This window comes from Natrix helvetica (assembly GCF_964273705.1).
Source record: "Natrix helvetica genome assembly, chromosome: 1".
Lineage (NCBI taxonomy): Eukaryota > Metazoa > Chordata > Lepidosauria > Squamata > Natricidae > Natrix > Natrix helvetica.
This window is the reverse complement of record NC_138548.1, coordinates 273,380,710-273,407,883: the sequence shown is the minus strand read 5'-3', so window position 1 is coordinate 273,407,883 and position 27,174 is coordinate 273,380,710. Positions and strand designations below refer to the sequence as shown.

The following is a 27,174-nucleotide window of genomic DNA, read 5'->3' as shown; positions in this document are numbered from 1 at the left end:
CCTGTTCAATCTATTTAAAACCGAAGATTAGAGGGGGGAGTTTTTTTTCTTTAACAACCCCACCCCGGACAAAGCAGCATTTTAACTCTCTCTCTCTACATTGGAATGGAGAGAGAACAAAGGCTGACTTGCCACTTGAATTAACTATGCGAGAAAGACTGAAATCACAGTTGCAAGAGTGCTTGCTGAGCTGTTTTTAAAAATCAAAACTTTTGCTCTTCTCCCTGCGAAAAGGAGGAGTCAAGATGGCTCCCCTCCATTCTCATTTTTGTACTTATAAATGAAGTCTGCCTTTTGAAACCACCTTGGGGGAAAAATGATAATTTCTGGCATCTTTTAATACCTCCCTTGAGGGTGCTCTGGATCTCTTCTGCTACATGGACTTTCTGGATTTTGATTATTTGGTTTTTCTCTTTCTGGTGTACCTCTGTGTCTTGGAACAGTGAAGGAGAATTAACTTTTTACTTTCGGATTCGCCTGCTACCTCGGACCAGCCCGGCTGCGTGCTCCAATGATGCCATTTTCTTTGTAAAAGACTTGCCATCTCTGAACTTAGACAATGGGACCTAAGAAACCACCAATGGGCAAGTCACTATCGGCTCCCGCCTCAGTGACTTCCAGTCCAAGTACCCAGCAGCCGAAAATTACTTCATTGCTACAAAAATAAGCGGCTGGAGAGAGCTAAAAAGAATTAGCTGTCAACCAAATGTTTCAGGAAATTATGAGGTCAAAATGAACGGAGAAAGGAAGTGGCAGATCTCAAAGACGAACTCAGAGGGGTACAACATAACATAACAGAAAATAGACAAAGAATTGTGGTGCTGGAGGAGGGGGCAGCTGGGATGGGGGAAAAGGTTAAGGAGGTCCGAAAGGGAAATTTAGAAGTGGAAAATTTTATGGCCAAAATAGAATTTGAAAGAATGTCTTTTTTTCTCAGGTTCCAGAACCTACCAGAGACAGAAAATGAAGATCTTAAAGATATTGTGAGCACAATTTTAGCAGAATACCTTAAGAGAAACAAAGAACAGATGTGGTGGGATATGGACCTGGTTTATAGAATTAATTCAGCATATGCCAGAACCCATAATGTTCCAAGAGAAGTACATGTTAAATTTCTCAGGAGGACCACGAGAGATGAGGTGCTAGGGGCCCAAAGGGAGGGACCTTTAAAATACCAAGATAAAGAAATTACCATTCTAAAGCAAATTCCGAAAAAGATAAGAGAAAAAAGGAGGAAGTATTCTTCCTTATCAAAGAAACTATACAATAGAGGAATTTGGTTTAGATGGTTATTGCCAGAAGGAATGCTGATTTTCTGGGAGGGAAGCCAAATTAGAATTAAGACAGTGGATGAGGCCGAAGCCTTTATTAAAAAATATTTTTCTCTCCCGGAGGACGAAGATAGCGGAAGTGGGGAAAAAGGCAGCAATGTACAAGACATGGGGAAGGGTGGGGCTATGGCTCCACCTGGGGACAGGGAGGAGGGAGCAATATCGAAAAGGCTCAGGTCACAAAAATAAATATATCTGAAATATTGCAATTGTTGATATACTAGAAAGTGACAAAGAAAGAGATGACTGGTTGATATAAAGTAAGAATTCTGTTTATGCTTATCTTGTATATGTTATTTTTAAAATTGTAGAAGTGTGAGATTTGGAGGGATTTCTACTACTAACATGGGAGCTACCAAAATTTTCTATGTACCTTTTTACCTTTTCCCCATAAATGTTTTAAAACCAATAAAATTTTTTACAAAAAAAGAAAAAGATGTGACACTGGATCCTGGATTATAATAAATAATCCATTCTTATTATAATAATCATATTTTTTCTGATTATAATAATCTGTTTATGGCTGAAATTACCAACTTTTCTGGCAAGTTCTAGCAAACGCAGTTGGTTTTTTTTTTTAAAGTGACAAATTACAGGGAGGTATTTAGGGGGAGCTCAAAATATCAATGTTTACCCAAATACTCAACAGCAAAACAGCATGAATTCCTACTGTTTATTATTCTCACTACCAGGAAATTTCCCCTTAGTTCTAGGTTGGTTCTTTCCTTGATTAGTTTCCATCCATTGCTTCTTGTCCTGCCTTCCGGTGCTTTGGAAAATAGGTTGACCCTATCTTCTTTGTGTTCCTGTGTTCCCAGCACATATAGGCAGATTCTTTTATACAACTCCCCTCCACCCCCACCCCCCGCAAGTGCTGCCCAGTCTCTTTGGCAAAGACAGCATAGATACAACAAACATCCAGTGATGAAGCACTCATAACCTCTGAACAATGTTCCCTCTAATTTTTTTTCGATGTGAGCAGAAAAGTATAGTGTTTGAGCGGCACATTTTCATGCCTGAGCACCCGAATTTTTTTCACAGATGTCACCTAAGACAACAACGAAATCAGTATGATTTGAAACTCAAAGTTATGTTTCTTCAAGGTACCCGCTTAATTCAAAGTGTTATATAATATCAGTATCACTTAACAACGCTCCTGCTTAGCAACCAAAATGTTGGCTCAGAAACTCTGGCATTTGAAGCACGCAACTCTTAAAGCTGTCAAGTTACAAGACCCTTGCACCCCTAACCCTTTAGGGAAAAAACCCCCAGGGGTCTTCAAACCTGACAGCTTTAAGATTTGTGGACTTCAACTCCCAGAATTTCTCCTCCAGTCCTGTTGGCTCAGGAACTCTGGCATTTGAAGCATGGAAGTCTTAAAGCTGTCAAGTTACAAGACCCTTCCACCCCTAGAAAAAAAATGCAGAGCTCTTCAAACCTGACAGCTTTAACACTTGTGGACTTCAACTCCCAGAATTCCTCCTCCAGTCATGTTGCAGCGACGTCATCTGCGTGGATCTGCTCCATCTCTGCTTTCTTCATTGTGGGCAGGGCTGCTGCTGAAGTTGCCGACGAGTTGCCAGCAGAATAACTGCTGCTACCTCCTCCTCCTCCAACAGCACCACCAGATTTGCTCCTGAGCTCAGCGCTGGGTAACCCGTGCCCGCTCCTCCTCCTCCGTGCTTTTGAAGAACCATGAGGCTTTTTTTCCCCCTGCTCCCTCCCCGCCTTCCTACTGTCTCCCGCAGCCTCATGGCTCTTCAAAAGCACGGCGGCGGAGGAGGAGAGGGCAGGCAGGGGTAACCCAGCGCTGAGCTCAGGTGCTCCGAGCAGAGGGGAGGCGCCGCTGCCACGTGCGGAGATGCCGGCTGGAGCTTTGCCGGCTTCATCTCAGCCGCAGCGCCGGGCGGCAAATCCGGCAGTGCTGCCTGTTAGAGGAGGAGGAGGAGGTGGTGGCAGCAGTTCTTCCGGTGGCGGTGGGGGCTTTGGGGCTTCACAACTAGCCTCAGTCGCCCCGTGCTCCTCAAAGCAAGTCTGGGGAAGTCCTTTGCAGGCGGCCCGTTCTAGCTGCCTGCAAAGGACCTCCCCAGCTTCCAAAGCCTGTGGCAATAGAAATCACTGCGCGGCAGTTGAAAACTGCTGCGCGGTGTTTTCTTGCCACCTGCGCGCTAGCGCAGCCGCGCACCTTAGAGGGAACGTAGCCTCTGAAGTCCAGCTGTTCCACTGGTTAATTGTTCTCACTGTTGGGAAGTTTCTTCTTAGTTCTAGGTTGCTTCTCTACTTGATTACTTTCCATCCATGGCTTCTTGTTCTGCCTTCAGGTGCTTTGGAAAATAGGTTAACGCCCTCTTCTTTGTGGCAACCCCTCAAATATTGGAACATTGCTATCATGTCACCCCTAGTCTTTCTTTTCTGTACACTAAACATGCCCAATTCCTGCAACTGTTCTTCATATATTTTAGCCTCCAGTCCCCTAATCATCTTTGTTGTTCTTCTCTTTTCAGAGTAATATTCCAAGTGTGGTCTTTCCAAGTCTTTATAAAGCAATTCTAACATTTCACATGATCTTGATTCTATTCTTCAGTTAATGCAGCATTGGCTAATTTGGTGGCTGCAGAAAAAAAAAGCATCACTGTACATGGTTGTCCATCTCATATTTATGTCTTTGTCCATTGCTTATCAGTAAAACCGGAACTATTTAAAAATTTGTGACAACCTATCCATTTTCAGCCAGTTATAGTTAAATCACAACATTCCTGCTTTGTTCATTTATGGATACAAGGCGGTCTTCTGGCAATCACTGTAACTGCTCAGGCTTAATACTAAACTGCTTGGTAAACATCACTTGGCTTGCTGTCAAACAGCTATAATTCTACCCAAAATGAACTGATCTAGACTCAGCACAAGTAAGACTAAGGATCTGCACCCTCACCATTCCATGTACTTCCCATATTTAAGAGCCAATAATACAACTAAAAGGTAGTCCTCAACTTATGGCAACTGAGTCCAAAGTTTCTGTTGCTAAGCAAGGTGATTATTAAGTGATTCATGCCCAATTTTATGACCTTTTTTCTTATTAGTGTTAAGTGAATCACAAGATTGTTAAGCAAATCCAGCGTTTCTCTTGTCTGAAGTCAGCTGGGAAGGTTCACAAATGGGACTCCATATGATACTGTTGCCAAGCACTTGAATTTTGATCACTTGACTGTAGGGATGATGTACCAGTTATAAGAATGAGGACTAGTCATAAGTCAATTTTATCAGTGCTTTTTTGTAACTTTGAAGGTTACTAAACAAATGATTGCAAGTCAAAAAATACTACCTGTATTTTTCCACTGCGAGAAAGAGGAGGCCTTGTATCATCATATAAAAATAGAAATCACAGTCTACCAAATATTTAGTCACTTCCTGTCTTTAGAACCTGGTCTTCTTTCTACCTTCTTAATAAAGGATAAGCATTCATACGAACATTTCAAAAGTACTGTCAGCTGTAGTACCTGGTACCTTCCTTTATATTCTTACAAGCTTTCTTGTTGGGTTTCAAAGAAAAGCGTATGTATTTTTATGAGTTTTTTTAAATAAACGCTTTATGCAAATAATAGGGGGGATGCTGCAATGGTCGTAAATGTGAACAACAGTCATAAGTCCCTTTTTTCAGCCATGTTGTAACTTTTAACCGGTCACTAAATGAACTACTTGTGATACTAGTTTTGCAGGCACTAATAGGTTTCTCAGTAGAAGTTTGCTGATTTTAAAGCTCTTTAGCCTTGGTGCCAAGGTCTCTGTAGGATCCCCTTTTTTGACCCCACCAGTTCTTCAGGCCTGAAGGAGGCTGTTGCAACAGCTATCCCCAACGAATGGTCAGAGTAAACCTTTCTCTGAATATGCACCTACTTTTTAGAACCTTGGAGATCTAATGGTTCGTTTCCTTGCAGTTTTCCAGAAGGGAATCAATAGTGAGTTCTTCTTCCAAGCAGGTAATTTGTTGAGGAATGAAGAAGTCATGTTTACATATTGGGTTAACTTAGTAATGGTACAAAACCAACATAAATAAAGATACACAATCTGCAACACAGCAAAATCTAGATCCCGTAAGCAGGCTCGTCTTTTTTTAAAAAAAATCTTGCCATTTGTATCAAAGAAGCATAATTTACTTTTGGCACAGCAACTTAGAATAGTAAAAGATGTAAAACAAGGAGACTGGGAAAAAAGTATTTAGCGATTTGATCAGGAAACTCACAATAGGTGACACTGGGGATGATCTCAGCTAATGTCTATCTTATCTGGCTCTTCATCAGTTAGGCAACCGATGTTGACTCTTTATTGGCAACGATTATTTTCTTGCCAGAATCAAATATTTGAAACTGGTAATTTATATACTTGACAGAACAACTACGATTCTGACACATCAAGAGTATTTTGAGTCATTATCAGTGTACACCAGGTTCCAAGTCCATATTTTAAAATTTCCAACTAGTGGAAATAATGGTAGAGGGCGGTTCAGAAAATGAGATGTTGTAAAAATTACAAGTCTTGGAACTTGGAACTCATCAGACACTGATGAGAAAATAAGGGTCTAAGAAGAAAATGGTAGGATTAAATGTAAACAAACAAAAGCTTTGTAACAACATTTAAAAATGCATCCAAATTGTTCTTCAGCTTTAAATAAAAGTTTGATTAAGCAGTATGCTCAAAACAAAATTGTTCCTTCACTAAAGCTAGCTATGACATATCTGAAGAATTCCTTAGCAATATATGTCACAGTTTTCCTTAAAAATTCAAAGGAATTTCATTAAAAAAAAACCTTGGGCATATGTTATTTTTATGAGCTATCATTACGATGTTTCAACAGTTTGCTTTAGATAGTCAGTAGTTTTATGTCACACCAAGCCATAAATGACTGTTTAAAAACCATAATGGCTGAGTTCATACAAGGCAAAGTCAAACACAGTCACTATCTTTCATTTGATAAGGCCAACACCTGTTGCTCCTTTATCAATTATTGTCTATTTCAACATCAATTGTCTCAAACTCACTGCGTCACGTTGCCGTCATGTGACGTTTCTCCCCTTTGCGGAGCTGGGGTAGGAGTGGCCTGCATGTGACGCATCTGGCCTGCAGGCCACCAGTTTGACACTACTGCTCTAGGAAATACGTTCAATGTCTTTGTTAATGACTAAAGTTATCTTTTTTTTTAAAAATCACTTGTTTCTAATAATAATAATAATAATAATAATAATAATAATAATAATAATAATAATAATAATAATAATAATAATAATAATAATAAAATTTATTTCTTAGCCGCACCCTCCCCCGAAGGACTCGGGGCGGCGTACAATAAAAAACACATAAAATACAATATGGACAATACACACACAAAATAAATGAATACGTGTACATGGAGGAGGTAGGCAGATGAATAAAGACAATTAAAAACACAATTTAAAATCCCCTAATAAAATTCCAAAAACCACAAAATTAAAAAACTCGTCAGGAGCAGTGTGAACGAACTATGGTTGAGCCAGGCCAGCTACTTGGAATAGGTGGGTCTTGAGCTTTATCCGGAAGGCGCGGAGGTCAGAGGTGGTCCTAATATCCGGGGGAAGGTCATTCCACAGGGCTGGGCCCGCTACAGAGAAGGCTCTGCTCCTAGACGCCGCCCCCCGACATTGTCTGGTGGACGGCACCTGGAGGAGTCCCTCTCTGTGCGAGCGAATTGGTCGCAGGGATGTATGGGGCAGGATATGATCCCGCAAGTAGCTAGGTCCTGAGCCATGGAGCGCTTTAAAGATCGTTATCAAGACCTTGAAACGCACCCGGTAGACCACAGGGAGCCAGTGCAGCTCGCGCAGGAAAGGTGTCACATGGGAGTACCTTGTACTCACCATAATTACCCGCGCGGTCGCGTTCTGGACCAACTGTAGTCTCTGAGTGCATTTCAAGGGAAGCCCCATGTAGAGAGTGTTACAGTAGTCCAGGCGAGACGTCACCAGCGCATGAGTGACTGTGCGCAAGGCATCCCGGTCCAATAGGGGGCCCAATTGGCGCACCAGGCGAACCTGGTGGAACGCCCCCCTTGCCACGGCCGTCACATGGTCATCCATGGACAGCCGAGCATCCAGGAGGACGCCCAAATTGCGCGCCCGCTCCACCGGGGCAAGTTGTACGCCTCCGATGGCCAGAGATGGAATTAACTGGTTGAACCGGGGGGCCGGAACCCACAGCCACTCCGTCTTGGAGGGGTTGAGCTTGAGTCGGTTGTCATCCATCCAGACCCGTACGGCTTCCACACACCGGGACATCACTTCGACGGCCTCATTGGGGTGGTTCGGGGTGGAGATGTACAGCTGAGTATCATCAGCGTACAGATGGTATCCCACCCCGAAACCACGGATGATCTCACCCAGCGGCTTCATATATGTGTTGAACAGGAGCGGCAAGAGGACCGACCCCTGTGGCACCCCACAGGTAAGGGGGCTTAGAGTCGACCTCTGCTCCCCTGTCAACACACGTTGCGTCCGGCCGGAAAGGTAGGAGCCGAACCACCGTAAAACGGTGCCCCCGACCCCCAACCCCTCCAGTCGGTGCAACAAGATACCATGGTCGATGGTATCAAAAGCCGCCAAGAGGTCTAATAGGACCAGGATAGAGGAACAACCCCTATCTCTGGCCCTCCAGAGATCATCCACCAACGCGACCAAGGCCGTCTCCGTGCTGTGCCCAGGGCGAAAGCCGGACTGGCGCGGGTCTAGATAATCATTTTCCTCCAGATGTCGTGGAAACTGATAAGCCACCACACTCTCTACAACCTTCGCCAGAAAGGGAAGGTTGGAGACAGGACGATAATTGGCCAGCTCCGTAGGGTCCAGGGAAGGCTTCTTGAGCAAGGGTCTCACCACCGCCTCTTTCAAGGCGGCTGGAAGAGACCCCTCACCCAGTGAAGCGTTCACTAGGCCCAGGAGCTAGTCACGTGTAACCTCCCAGGATGCCAGTACAAGCCAGGAGGGACACGGGTCCAGTAAACATGTGGTAGGTCGCAGTCGTCCACGCAATCTGTCCAAATCCTCGATGGCAACCAAGTCAAACTCCTCCCAGATTGGTCTCTCAAGACTCACCACGGACGCCTCTACAGGGCCACTGAAAGGGACCCAATCCTTCCGGATTTGAGCGATTTTATCCTGCAGATATTATCCAAATTCCTCTGCCCTACCCTGTAAAGGGGCCTCCCGCGGCCTCTGAAATAGGAGGGAGCGGGACACCCGAAACAGGGCGGCAGGGCGGTTCTCTGCGGATGCAATGAGAGTGGCACAATATTGACGTTTGGCCACTCTCAATGCCACAAGGTACCTCCTTAAATGGGCTCGTACCTGTGTCCGGTCAAATTCGGAGCGGGAGGATCTCCAACAACTCTCTAGGCATCTCTTGCGGCGCTTCATCACCCTTAGCTCCTCGGTAAACCAAGGGGCCAGGGTGGAGCGTTGCCGCCGGAGAGGCCGCAAAGGCGCCACCCGGTTCAAAGCCCCGGTAGTCGCATTGTTCCACGCGACCACCAGGTCCTCTACCCGAGGGCGGGTCAGGGCCGCAGAAGGTGGCCCAAGCTCCATCTGGAACCTCTCTGGTTCCATCAGGCGCCTGGGGCGGAACCATCTAGTATTTTCCGGTTCCGCCTCCCCGCAGCGGTGGGTAGCACCAGGGAAGTCAAGTCGGAGGAGTGAGTGGTCTGACCATGACAGGGGAGTGATGGTTAAGTCCCTTCTTCCCAGATCACTCAACCACTGGCCAGAGACAAAAACAAGGTCCAAGGTGTGACCTCCCTCGTGTGTCGGGCCCTGAATCAATTGAGTCAGGTCCATGGCTGTCATGGAGGCCATGAACTCCCGAACTCCCTCAGATGCTTCTCCCACCGATGGCAGGTTAAAGTCCCCCATCACTAAAAGTTTGGGGGTCTCAACCGCCACCGATGCGATCAGCTCGAGGAGTTCGGGCAGGGCCGCTGATGTATAGCGAGGAGCCAGGTATACTATCAGCAGGCCCAACTGTCTCCCAGGGCCCCATTTCACAACAAGGGATTCACATCCGGACGTCTGTGGCACAGTGGACTCCCTCGGCTCTAAGTCCTCCCGAATAATCACTGCTACCCCACCGCCCCTTCCCTGGGCCCGGGGCTGGTGAAATGCTCGATAACCTGGCGGGCACATTTCCACGAGGGGTAAACCTCCCTCGTGGCCCAACCAATCTCTTGCTTAATTGTTTGACTCTCATTAACTGCCTCGAAGAAACTATCATATATTATTCAAATAAATAAATAAATAATCATTATCATCTAATATCTTCAGATAATCCAAAAGCTATCCTTACCTTTTATTTCTGATGTATCATTTTAGGAGAAATTAGGGTCCCTTCCTCTATTATCCATTTAGAACTTTCCGTTAATACAGCTTTTTACCATTGTGGTCTTTAGCTGTTAAGTTTTGTTATTTTATCTCATTTGCTTTGGCAAGAAAAAAAAGTCCTATGATGATTCTCCTCTATACACTTTCCTAATATTTTTTATGAATTCTCCAGCTTTTTTGATGCACTAAATAAAACTGGTGCTCTATTGGTTCTATAAGTATATTGGATTGAGTTGGGCAACTATAGAAATTGAATACAGAAATAAACCGCTGACCAGATATCTCTCTTGATTGAACTTTTTGGTAAAAATGCTTTTTTGATGTTGGCACCTACACATTAAGTCAAGAAAATCAGGAATATTTGCTGATATATTATAATGAGTCCTGATAGCTATTAAGCTAAAAACCTCTAACTACCTAAGTCCAAATTTGGGGTCATTCATATCAATTAAGCTTAGATTGGGAAACGAGATTAGGCCAGCTTTTTAAAAAAATAACCTGATCTGAAGCAAATTAGCTCAATCAAGATTCCCACTTAACAACTACTAGAAGAATTTTATCATTGATGGAATGGTACTTGTACTAACCATTGTTTATTTTAAATATAATTAACTTAATAAACCAGTAGTTTGGCTTACATATAATATTTAAAAGGATAGTTTACAAACCCAATTGATGAATTCACATACAATATTAATTCAACAACTGAACTCAAATTGAAATTAAATAAAAAGAAATCCACAGACTGTAGGAAAAAACAGCAAACCAACAATGAGAAGTGAGGATCCATATAGCAATAAGTTTATTTAGATTTTGATCTATCAGAACTTTGTCATAAAGCAATAAATAGTGATAAGATAGTACAGTTCAAAAAAATGGTAGAAGAAATATGTTTATCTAGGCTAAAGCAAAATGAAATTCTAGATGGAAGTGAGGTTAATATGTATTCCATGAGCTTGGTTCACCGTACTAGCTAGGATATTGCTAGGAATACATGATGGAGCCAGGCAATATCAGCTGTCTCTCTCTTGTAAACCCTTTGAGTACTTTCGCTTGAAGAATTCCATTTTGTCTAAGATGAAAAGTAATTGAAACTTTCTTATAAAAATCCTATTGAAACAGACAGTGACTTTTCTTAAATATCTATCACTGGCATGGAACCTCTGAAAGGGTTCAATATTTCTCCAGTTGTCAATCGACCAAATATTGAAATTATACTTATTGTCTAATTTTGGAAATATCTGAAAGTATGTCAACAAAATATAATAAAAACAAGTAATCTCTATTCACATCCTCTTTTCGTACACATAAATAATCAATACATTTGAAACAGATGGCCAAAGATTATAATACATCTTGTTTCATTTCTACAGCATGGGAATCTTTCCAATGAAATCAATTTAACTTTTAAAGAAGAAAAATAATATAAATAATAAATAATAAAATAACACTCGCACTACAAAAATACAAGATTACATTTGCTATGTAGTTATAAAAAGAAAAAAAAACCCTTTCTGATCAAGGCCAAAAAACTGGTAAAATATTAACATATTGAACCTTTCTGTAATGATCATTAGTCAGTATACAAATATTTAACAGATCCTTAGGCTATCTAACAATGTTTATCTATATAAAATGATAAATTAGCAACTAATATAAGTGATATTAAATTACTACATTACTACATAGATTATGTCATTCTTGGTGTCTAAGGCTGAATTATTAAGGTATTTCCACATTGAATCAGAAACAGCAAGTGGAACTTTTCATTGATCTATAACAATGCCTTAAGGGCTCAAAGCTCACATCATTTATTCCTATTGAAGCTTTAGTTGTGACTTGATTTTCTGTGATAATATTCAGCTACTAAACGATTCATAAGAAGCAGATACAATAACCCTTGATATATTTAACAATGGGGGTAGGGAATGTTTGTTAAATCCAAACATCTGTTAAAACTGTATTTATATTGTTTATGTTATTATGCAATTGACACAATGGCATGATTTCTAATAAAGCCTTGATTTAATAGACAAAATCTTTGATTTAATTGACAAGTCCATTAAATGAAGGAAAAGTCCAAAAAAATGGGTCCATTGGACCTGAAATCAACTAAGTACAAGATTTACAAAACAGCTGTCACAGCACACCATAGTTAAATGTGGTCAGGGCAATCAAGAGTTTCTTTTATTCCCCTTCTCTCCATTACCATAGGAGAAAAACTGAAGGCTTTAATTTCTGTGTTTTCAATCATGCATAATTTGGTGCTACATCTAAACTAAATAAAATAATACTTGGTTGAAACAAACCAGCTTCATGGTTTACGTATGACTTCAGTTTATTTACTTTATTTTATAACATGCTTTGCGTTTTCTTGCCCTTTTTTATTGGTTTGGTATATTTTTATATCACGATACTTTTAAAATAATGACAATAATAGAGAACCAGTTTGGTCAAGAGAGCTAGGTTGGTCTAGTGGTTAAGTACCAGGCTAGAAACCAGGACTCCGATCTAGTTCTGTCTTAGTCATGAAAGAACCTCAGGAGTCATGGATGCTTCATTACTGGAGGCTTTCAAGAGATTGGACAGCAACTTGTCAGAAGTAGTGTAGGTCTTCTTGAGAGGTTGGACTAGATGACTAACAAGGGCCCTTCCAACTCTGTTGTTCTATATTCTGAAAGCCAGTTGAATGACTTTGGTTCAGTCACTCTTTCTCAGTCCAACTCATCTCACATAGTTCTTGTGGAGAAAATATACATATATCTCATTCTACTTTATCTTCAAAGCCATTCTTCATTCATTCAAAATTGTATGGAAACTATTTCTTCACTCAACACCTCTTTCTGTATTTATTCAAGCTTCCTTTTGTTATGTAGGCATTGTATATGTTGCCTTGAGTTGTACAGTAAAGGTGAGATATAAATCTAATAATAACTAAGTAATTAACTCCCTTTTCCTAATGCCATTCAGCAGTGTGTTCCCTCAATAGTCTTTTTTCATTTCCATGCCTACTTGATTTAACAGAGTCTAATGCTGCAAGACTACAATTGCATTACTCTCTATAAACATGTTCCACAGCCATGTTTCCATACACATTGGAAGTGTTGTTCTGTCATTAGTACAATTTTTATCTTTGTCCCCATTGTAAGTCCAATACTTTTGGAGAGAGGAAAAACAAAGACTCGGTAATTCAGCAACTCATTACTCCACAGAATTAACATAAACCCTGTGATGTAAGCAATCATTAAATCACATGCAATCCTTGAGTAGTTAAATGTGAACAAGAGAGTAAAATGTAATTTCAAACAAAACAACATGTAGCAAATGACAAACAATATAGCCTTTGGAACTTTTGAAAGTTTCATAGAAAAGAATTGTAAATGACAAAGTCTACAAATAGACAATAGCCAAAGCAGGCACTTTGGTAATATACTATTCTTTATTTTACATGATTTAAAAATCATTTTGCCTTTGCTTAATTTTAATGTAAGGATATGCATTTCTTAGGCATTAAGATTTTATTCCTCCATTTTATTTTTAGAAGACTGTTCCATTTACTCATAATCTTTGTAGACTGTGCCAATAATAACATACTGGCATACAACAAGGCAAAAAGACAAAGCAATAAGATTCAACAATCAAACAAGAGTTAATAAAATATAATTTTAATGGGCAGTTTCTAAGAGTAGAATACAGGAGTATCCGAAAGGGCCATGATGGGAATGGTAGTCCATGTCTTGGATTAAGACAATGGTCTTTTACAATGTTCTAAACCAAAGTTATAGCAACTGAAGTCAGTGAATGTATAAATTGAGTTGTTGAGAATAATGTGGCAGGAAAAGATTAGCAACGTAACTGTATGTAGCATTATTATATTTATGAGTTAAAAACTGTATTTTCTGTTGGAAACTATGTATCATGAATTCTAAATGCCTCCAAAAACCAGTATTAGAGTTACACTTTTATATTACTTTAAAGGGATTCATGACATGATAACATCAAGGGAATTTTTTATGTGGATACTGTATAAAAGTTGTAGGAAAGCAGATAGATGAATCTCTATCCAAATTATTACCTGTATTTTAATGAGAATATTGCCCTTTCCCCAATCCAGTACCTTCTCTGTGAGAGATACTTATGATTAAAAAATATAAATGCTACAAGAAAAACCTTCTACCCAGCCTTTTCCCAATACTGGTAAGTTCTATATGTCAATTGCAAAAGGACACGTGGCCATAATAGCAAGATTTGGTAGAGATGACAAAGCTGGTAGAAACAATGGATAGTATTTTTTGAACATTTCAGAATGACAGTGTTGTGGCTGTGATTCCAAGGAAATCAGTGATATCCTAAATTAATCCATATACTTCCCAAAGTCAAACAAAGACAGAAGAGATCTCTATGGTTCTTAATAAAAGAACAGAAATGGACATTTATTGAAGCATTTATCTGTTATGCTTATCTCACTCTGAATCAAATTACTGAATCGTATACAAAAATAACTTTTGTAAATTGATAATAAATACAGTGTGCAATTTGTAATAAAAACAAAAAAACGGAAAATGCTAACTTACATATATTTTCAAAGAGTATAACTAGCAGTAAGGTTTTCTATAGCTTTAGCGGCTTGAAATTAGTCTTCATGTAGTCTTTTAAAAAATTACAACTGACAATTCAGTCAAAGAGATTGAAATATCACATGACATTCATGACAATTGCCAGTCATCAAAGCAACAATTACTTGTAGGAGAGCAAGATGCTTATGCTCTATTCAGCAAATGAACTCCTATGCCTGCCTTTAAAAAAATAGTAATTATCTATTCTGTGTGGTTGAAGAGTAACCATTCTACAGACCAGTTAGGAATAAATGTTGCTGCACTGTCATTGCATGGGAACAGGTAATATACAAAATGCTAGCACACTAGAAAAAGACACAAAACTGCTTTGCATCTCTGAAGCCAGAAAGAAGCAGAACCAATGTGTCTTTGTCACTAAAATAACAATCAACTGATATTTTTAGAACTTTCTGGTCAAAAACAGGTTCCCATCAGAAAATTATGTTGTTCTACTGCAGCTTTGAGCAGCATTCTTAGGCAAATGCATACCATCAAACACCATTAAATATTCCATCTACTTTATCAGTACAAAAATCTGCAGAGTACTAAAAAATTAAAGAAAGGAAGTTTGGTTGTGATGTCAATGAACTAAAACAGAAGCATATTCAAATACTTCTTGATCCAGAGGCAGAGAGAAATCATTGGGGTTAGAAATCAGTGTATGTTCTGGCATAAACATTAAAATTATTTCTGTGATGAACGCTAGAACTAAAGGCATTACAGTGTCTCTATAGTTTCATAGTAAAATGTTCATCAGCTGAAATCATGACTTCTCCTTTGAAGTGGAAAAATCCAACAACAATGAGCTAGAGCTCATTTTTCTCCAACCCCTGGAGCCGTCAATTCCCAGATTATCCTTGTATACTGAATATGTGTATGTGTGTTTTGGGTGTCAATCATCCCAGTCCTGGATCTGTCTCAATGCTCCAAAGAGCAATCGATTTCAAAAGCCACCACCCCAATTCTGTCATTCCCTGGATCGGGAAAGAAGGCAATCCCACTCTAGAGATGATGAGGGCATTTTGTTACTTTAAGTCTCTCGTTCCAACCCCCAGAGGGCACCATCCTATTGCCATGCCTTTCCTTTTTGGGGGAAAAGAGGTCAACCCACTTTCAGGCCTGCAGTGTGGGAGGGGCTGGAGCCCTCTGTCATTCTAACCTCTGGACTAGGAACGCATTTAATAAAAACATGTTTTAATTAAAAAGAAATGCTTTCACCGTGAGGCAAAAGAAGAAATAAAGGGATACATCAAAAATAAGTTTTTTTTTGAATAACAAGAAAGGATTGATAAGGATTGCTTTTCTTGTCACCCACTCTATCCCCCTCCCAGGATCCACTCCCTGGTTTCTTGATCACCTATTCACAGGTCACATTGATTTCAATGGTTCCCAACAGGGTGAACATCCCTTCTCCTCTGTCATTCATTCCTATGGGCTTCCATTGTTTCCAAGGGCCACCCTGGTTTCTGGCTCAAGCAGGTCCCAAGGAAGGCTTACTGACACACACATACACCCGAGGGTTAAGCTAGGCTGCTGATACAGAGAGGAGGTTATGATCAAGGGCCCTGTTGAATTGGAGCTGGCATCACCTAGAGATGGCTCACACACATTGCCCGAGGGACCTTCCTTCCTGATCCACCTGCTGCTGGGCGGCCAAGATTTCCGATCATCGCTGACGATATGCTCCCGGTATAACTCCACGCTGCTCCCCTGAACGCCGTCGCACCCGCCGCCACTACTACTTCCCCGCGATCCGCCCTAGGCTCGATTGTTATTCAGTACCGCGCCATTCTGCTACCGGATCTGTGCCTCTGAGCTGAGCTTTGGCAAGGCGCCTCCCCGCAGCGGAACGGAGCTGCTGTCTCTCTCTCTCTTTTATTTCCTACTACCCCGCTTGGCCTTACATTACCTTCTGTTGCATAGCTGTGATCGCGCAGGAAACTGTTGTTTATCTTGCGGGTATCAATGTCCTCCTCCATTGACAGCGGGCTTACTTTTGTGGGAAGTGAGAACAGGCAGGCAAGTATCCATCATCGCCCCACCACGACTGGGATTAGCGGCGAGGAGGGAAGGGGAGCTGCATTGAGACTAACATGCTTCTCTGCCCTGCGAGGAAAAATAAAAATAGAACTAAAAAATAAAAATAAAAAACGCAAGCAAGCAAGCTTTCACCTCCTCCTCCTCCTCCTCCTCCTGCCAGGGACGCCGCTGTCGCAAAGGTCCAAACCCCTTTCTCTTCCTGCCGTTGGCGCAAAGGTGCAAACCTCCTTCGCCTCCACCCAGGAATGGGGATGCGCAAGGTCCAATTCCCCTTCGCCGCCTGCTGCTGCTGCTGCTGCTGGGGCTGCGGTTTTCGCTTTCGCTGCTGCTGCACAAGCTCCAAGTTCCCTCCTCCCAAGGCTGCCGCTGCCGCGCAAGACCCGATGCCCAGGGAGGCTGCTGCAATCCCCAATTCCAAGGCGAAGTGCCGCAACTGGGCTACTTCTCGATCGCGACGCCCAACAGGTTCCCCTTGTGGCTGGCGAGCTCTCCTCCGCATGCAGCAATTCCCAGGGATGCCCAAGTCACCGACGCCGCCGGTCACAAAATGGTGTCCGTGGACTGCAAAAGATCAGCGCTCTGGCGCCAATCCTCCTTCTCGCGCGCGGGGTTTTTTTCTCTCTCTCCTTAGCGCAATTTCAGTGGCGGAAGGTGGGGGGAGGCGGGGAAGGAGCGGGCTTGCCACGCCAAATGCCCGGCCCCACGCGCTGCCAAGGGGAACGGGGGGGGGGTCTCTCTCTCTCTCTCAAGGGGCAGAGCTTGGCGCCGCTGCGGTAAGCGAGGCGGCTTCCTTCAAAAGCTCTGCTGCAAAAGCACGCTGAGACCGAGGCACGGGCGGACAGGGAGCGCGCCGCCACCGCTGCTTGCTACTGCAGGAGACCGCTCGGGCTTCTGCGGTAACGGCGGCGGCGGCTTGTTGGAACCTTATGGTGCATTAAAAGCCCAGGCTCCTCCCATACAGTTCGGCTTTGACCAACCGCGGCGGCGGCGGCCCGGGGACTCTTCCCCCAAGCGCGGGAGCAGAGTTTTTTCTGCTGCAGTGGAGCTTCGGGGGACCACCCCTGAAGGGACCGGCTCGAAAGCAAAGGTCGGGCAGAGGCGGCAAGGCGAGGCCGCTGTCGTCCACCACCAGCACTACCACTACCACCCCAGCACCGGGGACTTCCACGGCTCCCACTCGCGCGCGATCCCGCCTGGACGGTAGTGACGGTCACGTGGAAGGGCCGCCGTCGAAGCGATCGTCGCCGGTTTTCGGTCGTTTGATCTCCTGCTCTGAGTGACGGGGCGCGGGGCATCCGAGACGCCTTCAGTTATGAGGGCTCTCGGCTAGTCCTTGGGAAACGGCCCGTGGCTCGGTGGTAGGGTCGGTGCTGGGATCTCCAGGCCAGATTACTTTAAAGACGGACGCGGCGACTTGGAGGGAAGGTAGATTTCTCTCTTCCCAGTGCTGCGCAAAATGTTTAGGATCCACTAAACGCCTTTCTGACCGGACTTTTTTCCATGCCAAAAGATCTTCAGGCAGCCGATAGTTGTGCAATCAGGATATTTTTTTTTAAAAAAATTTTTTGGGGGGCAGTTCTAAGGAAATGTTGGGAGAAAAGGTTGATCTGCCTAGTAGTAATTTTCTGCCTTTTTCTTGAATATAAAATAAACCCACACTTCGTAATTTACTCATTAGAAACCTTTCCCTTTTGAAAAGTTGTGTCCATAAAAACTTAAGAGAGGAACTGCTTTGTAAAAGTCTACTTCAGACTTGGTTTGCATATCGAAAGTTTAAGAGGTCAAACACAGCATCTTCCATCTTGTCTTTCCTTCTTGTCCAACCTCTTGCCTACCTCCATCCTGGCCCATGAGTGTCCATGATTAGTAGCAGAAATGATCACTTGGAAGACATTTCTACCATTGGAATTAAATGTCAAAATTTAAGCTAATTTTAAGACTGGACTCCCAATAACATTTGCTATGCAGTAAACAAGATAAAGGTAAAGGTTCCCTTCATACATATGTGCTAGCCACCATCTCTAAGGATGGTGCTCATCTCTGTTTCAAAGCTGAAGAGCCAGTGCTGTCTGAAGACGTCTCTGTGGTCATGTGGCCGGCATGACTAAATGCTGAAGGCACACGGAACGCTGTTACCTTCCCACCAAAGGTGGTTCCTATTTTTCTACTTGCTTTTTTACCTGCCTTCGAACTGCTAGGTTGGCAGAAGTTGGGACAAGTAATGGGAGCTCACTCTGTTACATGGTGCTAGGGATTCGAACCGCCAACCTTTCTGATCGACAAGCTCAGTCTCTTAGCCGTTGAGCCACCGCATCCCATTTAGTAAACAAGATAGTGTAACACAATATTCTGTTGGACACATAGCTTCCAGATACCTCTATTCTTCACAAGGAAACTAGTTCTTGCAGTGTCTCCCTTCACCCCCACATTTTCTACTTAACCTCTACTTTGAAGAAAAAATGATTGTAAATTTAATAAGCTTGCTCACAACATGATGTTTCATTTGGTCTTAATTATGGTATAATGTGCCTCTCTCTTTCCTTTTGAGGGAGAGAGTTCTTTTTCTAATGAACCATGTATGTCACCTTGTTCCTTAGAGGAGAAGACAGATATAAAGGTAATAAATAAAAGGATGAATCAATGACCATAGCAACTACACAATCTCAGGTTTCCGTATCCTGCAACATGCATCGCCCTGAAAACAGATAACATAAAGGGGTTCTATCTATGGAGTGGCATTTTTTTGTGTGGCTTCTTCTTGGTACACGTTACCATCCTGGCCTGACTTTGTTGCATTTTTCATGATTCTTCGGTATTGTTGCCAATTAACTTGTTTCATTTCTCTTAAATGAAAACAATGTTAGTCTTAAGTAGACTGATTGTGTATTGTCTTCTGACTGTTTATTACCAGCAAACTGCAGGGACTTGTCCAGGTAGTTGCCAGCAGTCAACACTGACATGAAGGCACACACAAGAATACACAAAATAGAATTTGTCACTTTTCTTTAAATCAAAAATACAACTTGATTATGTTAACAGTTGGTGCTTCCTGACATTAGTGTGTGTGTTTGTGTGCACGTGCACGCATGTGTATCCAAAATGACCATTAGCTAATACATTTACAGCTATACTTGGTAGCAGTAACTAGCATTCTCATCACTACAGGTAGTCCTCAACTTACAACAGGTTGCTTAATCCTCATTTGCATTTATAATAACCATGGAATGGATACTTCGTGTTGAAAACAGTCATATGACATGTCGGGCGCGTGACAACCAGTCATCTTTACCTCCGGCCATGGTGTTCTGCAGTCATGTGAAGCATTGGAATGAATGGATTCACACATACGATGACCACATTTGCTTAATGTCTGTGGCAAAAAGAGTTGTAAATTCACTTCTAGTCATTTAAAACCCAATTTCTGGTCTGAACTGCGGTCATAAATCAAGGAGCACACGTACATACTTGGTCTCTATAAGGTTGCCTTTGAAGACATCTTAGAAACTGCAATCAATGCAAAATACACAATCCAGGGTGCTGGCATGGGAAATCTGGTACAGGTCCTCAGTTAAGGACAGTAAAGAGACTAAAATTTCTGTCACGATGCAGTTGAAAAATGTGATGTCACATGACCACATTGTTTAACTATGGCAATCGCCACCACTGTTGTTAAGTGAGATTTTGAGTCGTTATGCAAATTTCAGGTGACTTGCAAGCAAGCAGGCAGGCAGGCACAGATTTGTGGCACAAGCACAGTAGGACCGGGGAGGGGGGGGGGGTGAGTGGCTGCTGCTGGGCGGAGGAGGCTATGAGTGATTTACCAGAGCAAGTAGCAACCTTTTCTGCTGGCTTCCCCATTGACTTTGCCCGCGGGAAGCTGTCAGGCAAGTTCAAAAACGTTGATAAGGCGACCACAGGATGCTGTAGCCATCACAAGTGGAAGATGGTTGCCAAGCACCCAGATTGCGATCATGTAACACCGGGAGGCTGGAACTCAGTGGATTGGTCCTAAGTGTCCTTCTCAGTGCTGTTATAACTGAATGGTGACTGAACAAGCGATGTTAAGGTAGGAGTACCTGCATGTTGGACTGCAGCCAATGAGAGGCTACTACAGTGGTTATAGACCTCATGATATATGAGGGACCATCTGGTGATTGACTCTACCCAGATATTTAGAGAGAGTATGTGAAAGGTTCTTCCAGGTAAGAAGGAAGACCGTATGAACCAAAAGACGGCCATGTTTATAGTGGCCCCATTGTACATAGTAGCTGCATGAGATATTCAGTAATTGGGGAGATACATTTGGCCATTGCCCTTCTGTTATTCTGAAGTCTCTGAAAAGTCTTTTCTCAGAGGGAGTCCAGCTCATAATAGGTAATTATGAATAATCATCAAAACAAAGAAAGCATCATACAGCAATTAAAACAACCAGGAAATCAGTTAGGAAGAAAAACTGGTCTTGATTTAAAAAAACAACAACAGTTGGCCACACACTTGACATGAAAGTACTGCTCTGCACACAAAGGCAGTAATGTTGGGGCAGAATAGTATTAGGTATCAGAAAGAATTGTGAGACATCAGTCTGATGTTTGCAAGAACTATATATGGCAGTTCACGAATGCTCAACATGTACTAGGTATACTGCTATAGCAACGGGCAAACAATAGGAAGAAATGATAATTGCAGAAATGCATGTAGCATATAAACTGTGCAGAGAAATGAAAGATATGATTCCTAAATGCACACCACTGGTTTGAATAAATCCCTTGCTAGCCTACAGATTGATCTGTTCAGGAAGCGCAGTATTCTCACATTTTGAAAAAAAACAATGATCAAAAGCACTTCAAATGAAGTCTACCTAATTAATATCTCTTCATTTCTTTGTGCAATTCTCAAGTGTCTCACGTTTTCAAAGAATTCTTTAGAAGTTTCAGAGATTGACTTGGGGGTTTCTGTATCACTACATGGTCTCCAACGAGAAGTATGTTCTCTACTGTTCACACCGAACAGAAGTCATGACACCCTGGGATGGAATACGCAAGATTTTATTTGTCTTGAAACAGCTTGCCATCTGACAGCAATAATTTTCAATATGTTGTAAGCTGCCCCCTAGAAGTAGGGCATGCGTGCACAACATAAACATTCCTTAGGAAGATGGAAATAATATACACCATTCCTTTGTGTATAATCTCACACTATGATCAGAAATTTCTGTTGCACCTTCTGGCATGCCAGGATAACAATACTGGAAACCAAAAAGGGTCTGTCCCTTGTTTGTTCAATCTGCCTCTGGAGAAACAGTACATATATCACTAAAAATGTCCTGTTTAATGCCTACTTTCCTTGAATGCACTTTTGTTAAATTGGGTGAGGAATTGTGTTTTTATGATTTGTTTCCCAATACTTGTATGCTGTCCATCCTATCAGACAAGAATGCATTGGTACATTTCCTATTAACAAAGCCATCACAAAATAAAGAGCCATATATTTGCCTAACAGTTAAAAATGGGAAATAGCAGCCACTGCTTCTTCAACCTACCTGCAAAAGACTTGAAAAAAGGATGATCCTCCCCTCTATGGCCATCCTTTATTTCAGTCCTTCCCTCACATTGCACTCTTTTAGTTGTAGTAGGCAATAATAGGCACAAGGCCAACACAATGCAGTACTCATCTCATTTTAATGGTTACTAAGTGGGTAGCTGGTCTGTTAAATGTCCCTACTTCCATTCACGCCAACTGTATGTGTGCCAAAGAACCAGATGCACATTCTAAAAAAAAAAAAACTTCTATGGCTGGGTATTTGGACAATCACTGTCAGCCAAAATAAACTCAAAAATCTATGCCCAAACCTGAACTCTCATGATATTTTAATGAGATCTGGAGTTCAGCACTTAATGTTTTTATCTTACGGTACAGTATATTACAGGTTAAGTTGCATTGTCAGAACAATGGTTATTGTGTTGTTTTAAATATCCATCTTAGCAACCTCCCAGTAGTAAAACTGAAGAAAAAATGCTATTATATATATAATATATATACACACAAACTGTATATACCGTATTTTTCGGAGTATAAGACACACCTTTTTCCCTCAAAAAAGAGGCTGAAAATCTGGGTGCATCTTATATACTGAATACAGCATTTTTTGTGTCCTGAAGCCCCTTCACCAAAATGGCCGTGCATAGCCTTTAGAAGCCTTGCAAAATGCTCCTGGGGGCTGGGGAGGGCAGAAATGAGTGACAAATGGGCCATTTTTTGCTCAATTTTGCCCCCCAGCTCCCAGGAACACTCTACAAGCCTTCTAAAGGCTATGCATGCCCTTTTTTCGACAACAAAGGGCTGTTTTTTTACTCATTTCTGACCCCCCCAATACCCAGGTACACTCTACTCTAAAGGCTATTCATGCCCTTTTTTTGAAAACAAAAAGCGGGCCCATTTTCGCAAAAAACGGGCCATTTTTGGGAGGTCTGCAGAGTGCAAAACCTCTTCAAAACCTTGGTGCGTCTTATACTCCAGTGAGTCTTATACTCTGATACACACACACACACACACACACACACACTCTCACACACACTCACGTACACTGGGCATGGTAGGTCTGTTTTTCGCCCTCCCCAGGATCCAGAGGCTTTCTAGGAGCCTGGGGAGGGTGAAAATGGCCTCCCATGCCCCCCTGGAGGCCTTCTGGAGGCTGGAAATGGCCCATTTTCCAACTTCCGGTTTGCATGTTGGGCAGCTTTTCGCCCTCTGGAGGCTTCATGGAAGCCTCCTGAAGCCTCCAGAGGGAGAAAAATGGGCCAATGATTAAACCAGAAGTCCATTCACGAACTTCCGGTTTGTGCATTGGGTTGTTTTTCGAAAAAAATGGCTGAAAATGAAGGACAAAATTAGCTGGCCAGCGAGCACATGCACGCTGGAGCTGACAGGGCAACACCTCGCATTCCCTAAGAAATGGCTCCGTGTGCCATCTGTGGCACTCATACCATAGGTTTGCCATAACATAGCTAGACACTTCTAGCCATCAAATACTGAGTGCAAATGTAGGAATAGCATAACAAGCCATTAAAAGTGAAAAATAAACCAAATTGAGGCCCATTTAAAAATCTACATTCCAACATATAACTGACTTATTATTCCATTGTTTTTCATTACTCTTAGTGAATAACGAAGCCTCTTGAGTTTTTGGTGCAATCAAAATTGTGCAAATCGCATAGAAAGTATTTGCTCAGGTCATAAATAAGGTTTGATGTCATTAAAAAGATATTGAACCAAATACAATTTGAGTTTTGTGACTAGGGAACAAAGAAAAGAAGACGTGCACATTCAGGTTGGAAACAAAGAACGTTAACTACTGTATATTTTGTTCAGTTATTTAGACTGGTAACTAGAGTTGCCAGCCTGATTTCATTTTGTTGCTGCTTCTCTCTTCAGGGAATTACTGCAGTACATTTTCCAATGTAAATTGCCATAGTTTCTTTACTGGGACTTGAGAGTCAATAGCAGAGACAATCAACTAGTATTTCTATTCTTTATAGTAAATTAAAGTATGGCGTTTTTTAATTAGAGGAACGTTGAAACTAAAGGTGTGTTTCAGTTTGTGAGCACAGGTATTGCATCTTTCTTCTACTAAATAGGGGTTTTATTTAAATCCATTTAGTACTATTATTGTACACCTATTGCCTGCAGATAATTCCCTAATTAAATATATATCCGTCTACTAGCTGACTCTCTTTCCTTAGACTGACTTGTCCAAAATGGCTATGTTTGTGATATTCTATTCGATTTTAAAGAAGAACTTTGGATAACTGTAGAAGCTGCCTCTCTGGGAATACACTTTCAAATTATATTCTTGCTCTGGTCAAAGTCTAGAAAGATTTCTTTATTTCGGTCTTCTCAACAATGTTCCTCAGAGGATTCCTTTTAGGCATAGAATGATAAATGTAAAAGTGGTTCAGCTGGGGTGTCTGCTGAAGATAGAGTCAAAAAGGGGGATTTCCTGTAGAAATGGAGCATGGCTTTGCCCATTCAGTAATGGCTGCCATCTTGACACTTTTGATCCCATTCCTCCCCCTTGCATGGCCATTCTTGTTATTCAGAAACACAGTAATGTGTGAGAGGCTGCCTGCTCTATAGATTATCTGTGAATTACTGAACCTGAAGGGCAGCATAGCTGGAAAACTACAGGTCTAATAAAACATTTTGATTTATTTTTATGCTTGTAAAGGGTTACCTGTAATGAAAGCAGATATAAACTATTTTCCTGCCTATTTAGGGAAGTGGAGTGTGGCTTTTATTTCAAAACTATGTATCCCATGTTAATGAAAAAGCTTTGCTTAGTTTAAAGAAAACTATGTTTTGAACGGGTGCCTTACATCATCTTAACACTGTATTATTTTAGCCCTGCTTTTGTAGGAGAAAATATTAAGTCTTTAGGGTCACTGAATTCAGTATTTAGGAAATGGACACATTTTTATCCATATGCTGGCAAGATCTCTAAAGCAAAAAAGGTCCTCCCAGAATTTTGCATTTGTAATCTTTACCAACATATCATGTATAATTGACTCCTGAGCTGCCTGGGTAAGGAAATGAACCAGGATTCTCTGAAGGCCACAGGAATGTCAGCCTAATTTTATATTCCAGTCTTTTTTCTTTATCCTGAATACCAAATCAATTTATAACAGGAACAACCCAAGGGATTAATTTATCAAAACTGTTTTCAAAAGGAATTTTCATCAGTAGCACATTGTCCTTAAGTTTTGATATGGGCTTTTTTTCAATATTGTCTTTCAAATAAGTTTTGCAAGTATGTCTTACATGGAATTTTACCCCTCTGGCCACAGCACAATTCTCTCCTACTGTTCCTTCCTTTCATTATTCATGATAACCTCCAAGAGAAAAAAAAGATTTTTCATTTAAGCAGTTGCTAAAAACTCATCAGTCTGTGAACATCAGTCCACAAGACTGTTGGGAATTTAAATTCAGATATTTTCTTTATTTATTGCACACTCTTTGAAGTATATTATTATATAGAACCAGTGCTGATGGGAAATACTTCTTTAGATGATGTGTGTGTGTGTGTGTTTAAGAATTGTTCCAGCAACAGAACAATATCTGTGATATTGGATAGTCTTTAAAGTTGCAAATACTGTTCCATCCCTCCAAGAGAAAAGGCATTTTATAGTCATGTCCACCTACATTTCATAGAGAGGATTTTGGTAAAAAAAAAGAAAAGATTCTAAATTTTTGTATTGTATATATCTGACTCCTGCAGTCACTTAACTATAACATCAAAAGTGGCACAGTGGTTAGAGTGCAGTACTGCAGGCTACTTCTGCTGATCACCGGCTGCCAGCATTTTGGCAGATAGAATCTCACCAGCCTCAAGGTAGACTCAGCCTTCCATCCTTCTGAGGTGGGTAAAATGAGGAGCCAGATTGTTGGGTGTAATATACTGACTCTGTAAACCGCTTAGAGAGGGCTGTAAAGCACTGTGAAGCGGTATATAAGTCTAGGTCAGTGATGGCAAAACTTTTTTGGCTGCCATGCCAAAAGTGGGGGGAGCACAGGGGGGGCCCTGCGCTGGCGTGCCACACCCATAATGCTTTGCGAGCGTCCCCCCCAGCGTGCACGCATGCACGCAATCAGCGACCCCCCCTGCTTTTGCCATGCTTTTTTGCCTTCCCCAGGCTCCAGAGGCTTCCCTGAAGGCTCCGGAGGTCAAAAATTGGTTTTACAGACAAACCGGAAGTCACCATTCCCAAACTTCCGGGTTCCCCATAGGGCCAATTTTCGACCTCTGGAGGGCAAAAACCAGTCCTACGAGCAAACTGGAAGTGACTTCTGGGTTCCCTGTAGGGTCGATTTTCGACCTCCGGAGCCTTCAGGGACCTTCAAGAGGCTTCCCTGAAGGCTCTGGAGGGGCGTTTTTTCGCGCTTTGAAGACTTTAGGGAAACGTCTGGAGGGTGAAAAACGGCCTCAAAAGAAGGCCAAAGTTAACTGGCTAGCGCGCAAATGCGCACTGGAGCTCACAGGGCATCGCTTTGTGTGCCCTGACAAATGGCTCCACATCCCACCTGTGGTACACGTGCCACAGGTTCACCATCACGGGTCTAGGTGCTATTGCTATTATTATCCTAAAGCAGGAATAGGCAACTATTACAACTTTGTGACCTGTAGACTTCAACTCCAGAATTCCTCGCAGGAGGCTGGCTCAGGAAATCTTGGGAGTCCAAAGATCATAAATTTGCCATAGTTGTCCATCCCTGCCCTAAACATTACTTGTAATAGAATCTTGTAGGATACCAAATTATGTTCTAGCAATTTTGCAATAAACTGCATGTGATAGTCTCACCATCAAATGGCATTGGAAATTGCCTAGTACTTTGATCATGCCACTTTTGCACACTTGCACACTAATTATATGAATTATAAACAATTATACCCACTTCAAGTCTTAAATCCAGACTGAACATCTCTAGACTATTGCTTCTAATATCAGACCCCTATTGGAAATCATGTAGGTTAAGCTTTAAATTCTTGAGCACTCTTTTGTGTAGATCATTACTACAATGTGAGTAAGACTCAACTAGATTTCACATGTCCAGCAGTTCCAGCATACAAATTCATGTGAGTTGCATCACATATCGATTTAATAAACAAGTTTTCAGGAAACTTCATTTACAGAAGCCCAGTTTGGTGTAATGATTAAGGCACCAGGATAGAAATCGGAAGATTATGAGTTCTAATTACACCTTAGGCATGAAGTCAGCTGGGTGACCATCAGTCAGCCA

At 42.0% G+C, this 27,174-nt stretch overlaps 1 protein-coding gene across 2 annotated transcripts in view; it reads right to left on the bottom strand.

Annotated features, from left to right (window-relative positions):
• The window catches only part of PPP2R2B (protein phosphatase 2 regulatory subunit Bbeta), a 284,774-nt gene that overhangs the window by 170,126 nt on the left and 87,474 nt on the right, over window positions 1-27,174 (bottom strand). Inside the window, exon 1 of one of the 2 annotated variants that reach the window (XM_081936017.1) lies at window positions 16,253-16,880. The exons of the other annotated variant lie outside the window; for it this stretch is intronic. Coding sequence (XP_081792143.1) covers window positions 16,253-16,322 — 70 coding nt within the window. The 5' untranslated portion in view covers window positions 16,323-16,880. Of the gene's footprint in view, window positions 1-16,252; window positions 16,881-27,174 lie in introns of those variants that run through there. 2 annotated transcript variants of the gene reach the window in all.